The sequence below is a fragment of the Cynara cardunculus genome, assembly GCF_001531365.2.
Source record: "Cynara cardunculus var. scolymus isolate 2C chromosome LG 10, CcrdV1, whole genome shotgun sequence".
Classification (NCBI taxonomy): Eukaryota; Viridiplantae; Streptophyta; class Magnoliopsida; order Asterales; family Asteraceae; genus Cynara; species Cynara cardunculus.
Genome location: NC_037537.1, coordinates 23,406,865 through 23,417,425, shown reverse-complemented (window position 1 = coordinate 23,417,425; position 10,561 = coordinate 23,406,865). Strand labels below are relative to the sequence as shown.

Sequence of the window (10,561 nt, the reverse complement as noted above, 5' to 3'; positions counted from 1 at the left end):
GGTATATTTCTTTTACAACCTTGTGCATTTGTATAACTTTTGCAATCCAATTAATTGAGATATTTATAGAAATGATTAGAGTTCATTTATTATGATTTGAATATTTATGGAATATGAATAGAGTTTATTAATTATGATTAATACTTTATATTAGGAAACAATTAATTGATTAAAAATTGAATGGTTGAGATAAGGGTTGTATAGGGTGTAGGAATGGCAAAGGGTGTAGAATAACATCCCTATATATATATATATATATATATATATATTATTAAAGACTTATTGTAATTATTTTAAGAACTTAAAATAGTTTAATTCAAAAAAGTTAATTTTTATAATTAATTAGTTATTTTAATTGATGAGATATTTATAGAAATCATTTGCATTGAATTTAAATTAAGAAAAAAGTTCAAAATATTATTGAGCATGTGATGTWTTTTTGTCCTTGTAAATTCAACACAAGATGCCTCCTCCATCTTCTCAACACTTTCACGTGACCCTCTCATTACTATTTTTTATCTTTCAAACTTTTCATCCATCGCCATTCACCTCCCCAAGATGCCTCCTCCATCTTCTCAACACTCCTCTATTTAGAGTACTCTTTCTTGACTTGCTTCTTTATATTTATTTATCATCCATCGCCATTCAATGGCAAAAAAATGAGGTATTCTAACCAACTTTTTCCTCTTTCTATTTATCAATTTACAATAGTATTTGTTGTGATGAGAACTATTATTTGTATATTTACACTTTTGTAATCATTTTAATATTATTATCGCAAAAGTTTTATTGGGGAGAAGATGACAATGTGCATCCAAACAAATCAACTGGAGCTTAYGRAAACCCWCAACCGTCTGCATTTTCTACCGATACGGTATCTTTAAGTTTCATTTATTCTTGTTAAATTATATGGTATAACWAGTAGTTGTAACTTAAAAAAAGTCCATTTCAGGTATTTAATTCTCRTCAAGATCTAATTGATTGGGTACGCAATGTGGCATTTTCACTTGGTTTTGTTATTGTTATATATACTTATTAATAATTTATATTAATTAAAATATAATATACACAAATAAAAAACAAAAAATAAAATGAATAATATATATTTATTAATAATTTATATTAATTAAAATATAATATAAATAAATAAATAAAATATACACAAATAAAAAACAGAAAACAAAATGAATAATATATATTTATTAATAATTTATATTAATTAAAATATAATATAAATAAATAAATAAAACAGGAAATTAAATAAATAATATATATTAATTTAAATTTTCTTTAATTAATAATAAAATAAAAAGTAATCATCACAAAAAAACAAAAAAAACACAAAAATTTATAAAACACAAATGATTGAAACCTACATAGGGGTGGCATTAGCACATCATAGGGTGCCATTAGCCACCCCCAAGTTTTAAGCTTGAAATGGTTTGATTCTTAACGGTTTTAATTCAGTCTTTTTGTACCAAACTCTTGTAAACATTTTTACCAACATTTTGACATAAATAACTCAATTTTTCGTCAAGTAATGAAACCCATTTTCTCGTTTGAAGCTTTGGATTTTATTTAAAACTGAACAAAACTTTAACTTTCAAAATCGACCCTTAAAACACAAACCTGAAATATAAGGCTACTAGGGTTCGATAGATCTTTCGAAAACGAAACTATAGACATAAAAATCGTGGAGTATGGTTGAGAATCTCACATGAAATCAACGAAAGACCGAGAGTTTCGACTCCAAACTTCGAACTCAGATTTCTCTCTCATTGTATTCTTATTTTTCAAACCATTTGAACCCAGATGATCCTCAACTGGTGCTCTATATACTAATATGCCAAGAGTTTTGGCGTATTAGTTGAAAAATGGGGCCTAAATCGCGATTCTTCGTTGTGAGGTCGTCACCTCCAAATAGAGGTGTACTATTGGCAAAACAGGTCTTTCATCTCTGAAAAAGATGACATTCGGCTCCCTAAACTTTTTGATATTTACATTCAGCCTCTTATTGACGTAATATTTGACATTTTTGGTCCAAAACGATTTTAAACCCTTAATACTTTAACTAAATGATAGAATTGGCCCCTTTCAACTCATTCCTTTACATTTTTGTTCCAATAAAAATAAAATCCACTTTATTTCCTTTTCTTTTTCCCTTCAAATTTTTTTTATAAATAATTATTTACCTTATTTTAGGATGTCACATAAAAACTACTGCTTTAGTGAGTGATATATCAAACAGTCGTGGTGGATTCACGTAGGTGGGGGAGAGGGCCCCACAAAAATGTTAATTTTAAAAAAATAATATATGTACTTTTTTTCTTTTTAATCTTATATTTTTAAGTTTTTCCCAGTCATTTTTTACGGTTCATTCCAGTGACCTAGTCCGTTTTGACGAAACCTCCAGTTCCTCGTCTAACTGTCTTTATCCCCTTATTCTCGTATATTGTTACTGCTAGTTCTTGCAATCATGCTACAATAATAACGTTGGTCGATTGTTTTGTTAAATATATCTCAATTTTCTAGTTTTTTTTTTTTGTTTAAACATAAATCAACTCACCTAATGTTAATTTTATATGTGATCAAACAAATTTATCTGGAAGGAAATTAAACAAATTAACTAATAGTATAACTTGTTACTCGATTAACCGATATGGTAAAAAAAATAATTGAAATCAAAACTTACCTTTTTTGGTTAACCGAAACGTTTAACCTGCAATCCTGATAACCAGAAACTGTTTTCGTTTCGCATGAGTTATTCGGTTTATGACTTTTTATATCCTAGACACCCTAGTTACCTAAATTTATGGACATGCCAGTGCAAACAGTCTGAGAGATGTGATAAAATAATAAAACACAATGTATAGTTTTTATACTGCATCTGATGACAAAGTGATGAGAAACGTGTAGCCCAAAAATATTTGATTCAGCAATACCATCACAATCAACTTTCATTAGCTCTATTGTTTCCTTCTCGAATGGTTCTTGGTTGGTCGAAGGCATGGTATACTTGCTTTGTAAGAAACGGTGAAACTAAAAAACGGTGGGCTAACAGCTTAAAATTTAAGACATCAACTTATAAATGTTCGTAAACAAGAGAAGGCCAACATCAGTACTGACAAAGGAAAGAGAAAAGCATAATCGAGTATTAAGCAATATGTTATACGTGTATGTTTATGACGTAATACGTGTTTTCAGTTATTTGTATTGTATTATGTTCAGTATGCGACAAACTAGTAGTTTTCACATGTTCAGTATAATATTCCAGTTGTACGACTTCCGTTGTTTAAGTTGTTCCCAGTTCCAAATGTCGGAAGATATGTAAGTTGATTGTTTGTTGTTCACGTCATTTTGATGTTCAGATTTTATTGTATGCTCGTAAGCAAAGTTGTTGTAACGGCTTCGTAATTAGAATAACGGGGTTACAAAAGAATTAGGTGATGCATGTGACCAGAAGTTTGTGTATTGTAAATTATAACGATCTAATGTTACTTCATACTTCAAAACTGGTTCCATCTTGAAAAAACTAAATTATTGTTCCATATTTTCAACACAAGTGAAATATAGTAATCTTTGTAACTTTTTCATAATAATCATCGTCTAAATCATTGTTTTTGATATTAACTCGGTTTTAAACGGCTTTGTTTTCTTCTCTTATCCATGATGATGATGAACGAGTATTAACTCAAAAAACATTACCTCTTGGCGTTATAAACAACCATTCATAGGTGCTCTCTCGTAAGGCCTTGACCCGTCCAACATCATCGAGATCCATAAATTAATCAAGATGTTCACAAGTTGATCACCACAATTACATAAGAAACATACATATGGTCTTGCAACTAGTGATGGCCAAGAACCAGTCCGGGGCCAAGCTAGTCCTAATCGGTCCCAAGTTTTCTCATGATCGGCCATAACCAGTCCCCGTTGAAAATGGTAAGACCGGTCAAAATTCTTCATAACCGGTTATAGACCGCCGGTCCCGGCATTAAAAAATATTTTTTTTAATGATATATATTTTTAATACATTATAAAAATTTGTAATTGGATAACTCAAATACACTTTAAAAATGCGTTTCAATATAATAAATTACATTGTCTTACAAAAATACATTATAAAATTATTTGAAAATAAATTTATTTTTATAAATTATTTAAATTTTTGGACCGGACCGGGCCGGTCCAATTTATGGTCCTGGTCCTTATCTTACGAAACTGCCAAAACTCCCAACCGGTCCCGGTTTTCGGTCTTATAACCGGTCCCGGTTTTCAATCCTATAACTGGTCCTTATCGGTCGCGGTTTCAATCCGGTCCTGAGTCAGACCAGGCCGATTTGACCATCACTACTTGCAACTCTTCTTGATGATTGCCCAAGGTCTTGTTTTGTTTGCCTTCGCACATTGGACCCAACCCATTAGTTAGACAACGACTACTTCACATATTAAATTAGTTTTAGCATATTCTAAAATAGAATGAGGTTGAATATAAAAACCATAACTATTTGGCAGTATATATACATATAGTATATTTACAAGACAAAAACTCACATACATTTCCTCCGTTAGACCATTAATGGTAGAACATTTCAACAGGTATGCTATTTTTTCTCTTTCATTCTTCAAGATTAAAGATTTCTCCTTTTTTTTATCTTTTTTTTCTTTATTTAAAAGGAGAGTTTAATGTGACCATCAAAGCATTTTTTTCCCAAATCTTTAAAATTTTATGAAATTTAGAAATTTCTCGATTTTATTTATTTATTATATGAAAGTTTAATTTAATCCTCTAATTTTTAAAAAAAATAATATAACTGTTAGAATGCGAAAATTGAATTGGTCAATAATTAACGATAGTTTGAACGTTTCTTGGTCAAATATTCAACAAGTAGTTCCAAAGTCAATGTGTTTACACCAACAAGCCATCACAAGATACTTCAATTTTCTTAGCAATTGCAATTTGCAAGGTTAGCTTGGTTGGGTTCAAGCAACTTGAAGGCTGCTTCCGCCATGGTTTGGGGGGAAATCGCAAAAGCAAAACTGGAAGGGATGATAAACAAGATAATTATAACAGCAAAAATCATCAAAACAAAATCCTCATTTCGTCTCAAAATTTGCAAATTGCATTCGTAGTAACCAATTAATCCGTCTAAACCTAACAAACTGATGAAAACTGAAATCAGATGAAACAAAAGAATATTTTCATGGCGGATCTAAGAGTATGCATAAGAAGAAAGTATAATAGCAATTACTATAGTTGATTTTGTAGGCAAAATTTTGGATCATTAATTATCAGCAAATCCTTCGTTTTCAATCTTCAAATCCGATTTTCTTCCATACTGCGTTACGCACCCTACTCAGATCTCTCCCTTTCAAAGTCCTCCCAATTCCTTCGTGTACGGAAAACGACGCGATTCTCCCCCTCGCCAAATACTCGTGCGGCGGAATTCGGTTCTCAGCACCGTACAGATCCTCATCAAAGTCATCGTAATCGTTACCTGTCCTACGATTTTCATTCAGCTCCTCCTTCAGTATCATCGACCAGTCAGGAACATCAACCGGCAGCGACATCGCCGTTCCTCTAGCCTCTCCTCTCTTCTCCATCGCCGGTACCGACTTCTTCGAGATTCGAGAAGCCGTTACGTTCTTATGAAAGTCCGGCGACGAGGCGACGTTCCATATGTCGAATTCGTTGAATTCAAACATCAAGTCCGTCCCCATAGGACCTTCCCTTTCGCCGGAGAAGTACCGGTAGTTTCCTCTACCAAGGTAGCTCCTCGATGCCGCCATTAAAATGAAGAGAACGGATTTCTCTGAAAAGTTAGGCTAGATTTAGCTCTGTATGTGCTAAGTCCTATTGCTTGATCACTTTTGTCTGCTTTTATAGAGACTTTATGTTCATCTCTTTCTATAAACTGTTTGTTTGTTTTTTTTGTTTTTTTCTTTTATTTCAATTTAAATTTCTATGCAACTTCTAAATGACTATAATACCCTTTTGATCCTAGAATTGATCACGACCGGCTATATGTCATTGTCTTAACACTATTTAATTTTATAAAATTGATTTGTTAACATAAACAATTTTAGGGAAATGTTATATGTAATTTTTTTTATTAACCTGAATATCTAACACGCTATGCGAACCGACTAATCCTAAAACGACCACATACTTTGCATATAGCCTGGAGTCACTGTATTTGAACGTTCATGGCCACAAGGGAATTTTTATTCCTCCTTAAATGTGAAGTTTAATATGAGATTTGAACTTTTGTATGAATTATGTTTTTTTTATAGAAATTGATCTGATGTATTTTGGTGCATCTTATTATTGTTGATCGTCGATTATAATTGATCTGATGGTGGAGATCATTTATTACCTTTCTCACTATAACTTTCATTCTTACCGGAACTCAATCTTTATGTCAGAATTAGGTTAAATCGTATATTGAGAATGTAAAAAGTAAGTATTGATGTTGATGTGCGTGAGAATTAAATTAGTAGATAAAAATGCAATTTAACAATAAATAAATATAGTTTAACCTACCCTTAATTTTATTGTTGTGTCGGTGTGCTATTTCTAATTTAAATTAAATTAACTAACATAAATTACATCGTTCGATCTTTGAAACAAAAGGTTGTATGTTATATATATATATATATATATATATATATATAGAGAGAGAGAGAGAGAGAGAGAGAAAGAGAGAGAAATCAAATACAAACCACCCAATTTGTACAAATCGTGCAAACTACCCTCATTCATCAATTTCATTGTTTAATCTTATGAAATTTTTTTCATAAAATTGTTCGATCTTGTGAAATTGTTTCATATAATATTTTTTTTTGATGAAGTTGTTTCATATATGGTTATGAAATTGTTTCATATAATACTTAATTTAATAAATCTGTTTCATGTATTTCTCTAAAATTAAAATAATGAAGATGATAATATTCATGATTAACACTTTCCTCAATAAAAATGATTAATCAACCTCTCATAATTACAAAAAAAAAAAAGAAAAAAAATAAAAAATTATGATTGATTAAATGAAGTTTATACGGTTTATAAAAATAACATAGTTTGTAAAGTAAATATCATCTCTTTATATATGCAATCATAAGTAAAAAGATGTAAAATATGATAAACATATGCATATGGCATACCTCAATTCCACCGTTAATATAGTTTATTGTTTATATTAAAATTTATGGCAAAATGCACAAAATAGCAATCTACTTTCATAATTTTTTTTATTATAACATTGTACTTTCAGTTTTTCTTATTATAACAATGTACTTTCAAACTATTTTTTACTAGGACATTGTACTTTGAAAAATTTACCCATTATAGCATTGGGTAACCTTTTGATTTAAATTTACCCATTATACTAGGTTTCCATGCCACCTCATTGTCCACGTAGGCTGTCCACATGTACTATAGTGATGTGACTTTCTTACTACATTATTGTACTTTCAATATTATTTTATTATAGCATCTACTAGTTCTTATTAAACACTGTATTTTTTATTTTAATATTTAGATATTTTACATGTTATTTAATAAATGTATTATCTGAATTAAAAAAATTATGAATTATTCATTAATATACCAATATCAATAAAATTAGTAAAACACAACTTATCTCGCTAATATTTTTAAAAAAAATATATGTTTAAAAAAAAAGGAAAATAAGAATTGATTTTTTTTTACCAAAAAATATTATCTTTTAAAAAATATATTATATTTGTTCAAAAACTTTTTACTTGAYGTATAAATATATTAAATTAATTAGATTTTTTTGAATTATTTATTAATATAACAATATTAAAAAATTGTAGATAACAATTTATTTCGTTAATATTTTAAAGAGAATTTTAAAAGATATGTATTTATTTGAACAATATAAAATAAGAAAATTTACCTTTTTTACAAACAAAGTATATCTCGAAAATAATGTTTCATATTTATTTAATAAATATTTTACTTTAAAAATATTTAATTTGAATGTAACTTAATAAGAAAAAATAAAAAAAAATTAAATGTTTTTTAGATAGTAGCAATGAAAAATGAAAATCACTAATAATAATTTGAAATAAGTTTTTATTTTAATTTTAGTTAAGTCATTAAAATGATGTGTCATCCACATCACCTCATTAAAGTCACACAAGCAAAAAAGTCAAAGAATTACCGGTTTAAAAGGTAACAGGTTACCCATTGTTATTATGGATAGATTTTTTAAAGTACAATGTCTTAATAAAAAATAATTTGAAAGTATATTGCTGTAATAAAGAAAAACAAAAGTATAATGCTATAATAAGAAATTTTATGAAAGTAGGTTGCTATTTCATGTATTTAACCCTAAAATTTATATGTAAGATAATTTAAGATTGGTTTATGGAGTTTTTATAATTGAAGAGAAATTTCTTTAAACAAACACAATGATAAAATAAATAACGAGACAAAAGAATTTGTTAACGTGAAAAAACCGTCAAACGAGGGAGAAGAACGCGGTCATATATCGTCGATGCATTATGGCCGTTAATCAGGGACGTCGTTCTTTTATAATAATGATTACAACGATCTAAGCAAATAAATGCATCGGTCGTGGAAAACAATGTAAAATATTAGTTGTTTTTCATAAGTTGCTCTAATGCTCGAGCATCTTTGTATCCGTATGTAGATGTAGATGTGCTTTCATGAGTCCTTTTGGCTTTCTATAGGTGCTTTTTTTGATGTTCCAATGGTCGATCTATAAAAAAAAACCATTACAATGATCACGGTTGTCCTTTATTACGCCAATGATGATTGGTCGTCGATTACTTTGATAAAATAATGAAGCAAATCTCGATAATGAATGCTTGAATCTGTAATAAACACCATTGGTAAAGGATGTCAGGGTTAGCACATAGTAACGAGCGTCGTTAATATAACATGTCGTGGATAATCACAATTGTAGATGGGTAATCTTCGACCAAGGGTTGTAGATCCTGCGATCGTAGATAACCACGATCATAAGTGGGGAAATTTTTACTCGTGCGAATCTTGGTAACTGTTGTTATGGTCGTGGATGATTTCCTCGACGGTCGAGGATACGCATTCTTTGACCAAAAGATCTATCAACATTGTTCAATTTTTGTTTGTACTTGTATCGATCATTCAAATATCTTTTGACATGGTTTAAATCTTAACTCATGTTCATCATATATATATATATATATATATATGTGTGTGTGTGTGTGTGTGTGTGTGTGTGTGTGTAAAAGGGCCCATTATTAATTCAAGGATGGACCCAATTATTTTTTAAATTGCGACGCCATTTGACTATAAGAAATAAATATAGGGATATTTTTTATAAAATCATCATTGATATTGCTTTTCATGTATCAGGTAATGTGTTCAAGTCTTTTATTACAAATTTTCTTTCTCAAAAACATAATAAATCTAAAACTAAAAACTAAGAAAGTAACACTAAAAAGATTCATATTCGAACTCGAGTCTCGGGTGAAAGAAAAGTCTTGCAAACCAACCATATCAAGAGAAACTTGTATCCTCATTGTAGTTTCGAAATATACATGACGACATACAACAAAGGAAAGAAACAGTGGCACGTGCCACCTATGAACCGTCCCCGCCATTAATTAGATCCTCAGAACTACTCCAATGGTGCAAAAATAAATTGGTTATTCCAAATTTTGTGCTCATCATTAATTTAAAAATTGGAAGTGATATAGACTCACTAATCCTAATATGATCCATTATATTTATTAGAATAATCTATGTTACTTTGTAGAAGCGACATTCGGATGTCCAAAATGTTTTAGTTTCATTTATAAAAACATTTCAAACGTTTGAATTTAATATTTTATTATCTGATCAAATTTTAACTGTTTTAAACTACTTTTAATCCTTATTTAAATCTTTAACCTTAATTTAATCAATTTCAGATAAATTTTATCCAATTCTATCGCTCTCATGCTTTTCATATGATTCTTGATATTTAAAACACATCTACTTCATCGATACATTTTCGACCATGAATTATTTTTAATATAAAATATATATTATAAATAAATAAAAACAAAGGATAAAAACGAGTGTTTGTATCTTCTTATTGTTTGCCAAGAAAGAGGGGTGATTTTGAGAGATTTTGTCGCGAGGCGGGGGGATAAATCTTGGTTGTACGCGTGGTGCATGGAGTAGTGTAGGCTCATAGTGCTGATGGGGACGAGGATTGTGACACGTGTCCAGTCATAATGAAAGACTGGTGGAGCCGATGGTGCATTTGGAGGAGGCACGTGAAGTGGAGCCCCCTTGATCGTAGCGCGTTTTGTCCATGACAGCACCAGGTCGCTCAGTTTTGGCGCAGTCCTCATGAAACGCGACACAACCCCAAATTTTTTTTTTAAATAAATGTACTTTTTTTTAATAATTATAACGATATTCGAGCAATACAGCGAGATACATCTCAATTTCAATGTTATGTTTTATTCTTTGTCTCTATTGATATTATAATATGATTTTATGTGTTTTTAAAAAAACAATAATAAATTTTTTATTTTT

The 10,561-nt window shown here is 29.8% G+C and overlaps 1 protein-coding gene across 1 annotated transcript; it reads right to left on the bottom strand.

The window, feature by feature from the left end:
* Positions 1–5,080: 5,080 nt before the first annotated feature.
* LOC112519262 lies at positions 5,081–5,872 on the bottom strand. Its single transcript, XM_025127285.1, has one exon. It carries the CDS (start codon positions 5,788–5,790, stop codon positions 5,311–5,313), a length of 480 nt encoding a protein of 159 aa, XP_024983053.1. The 5' UTR covers positions 5,791–5,872; the 3' UTR covers positions 5,081–5,310.
* Positions 5,873–10,561: the final 4,689 nt, after the last annotated feature.

Coding starts and splice junctions, on each gene's coding strand:
- LOC112519262 (XM_025127285.1), bottom strand. CDS start 5,790: ATGGCGGCATCGAGGAGCTACCTTGGTAGAGGAAACTACCGGTACTTC.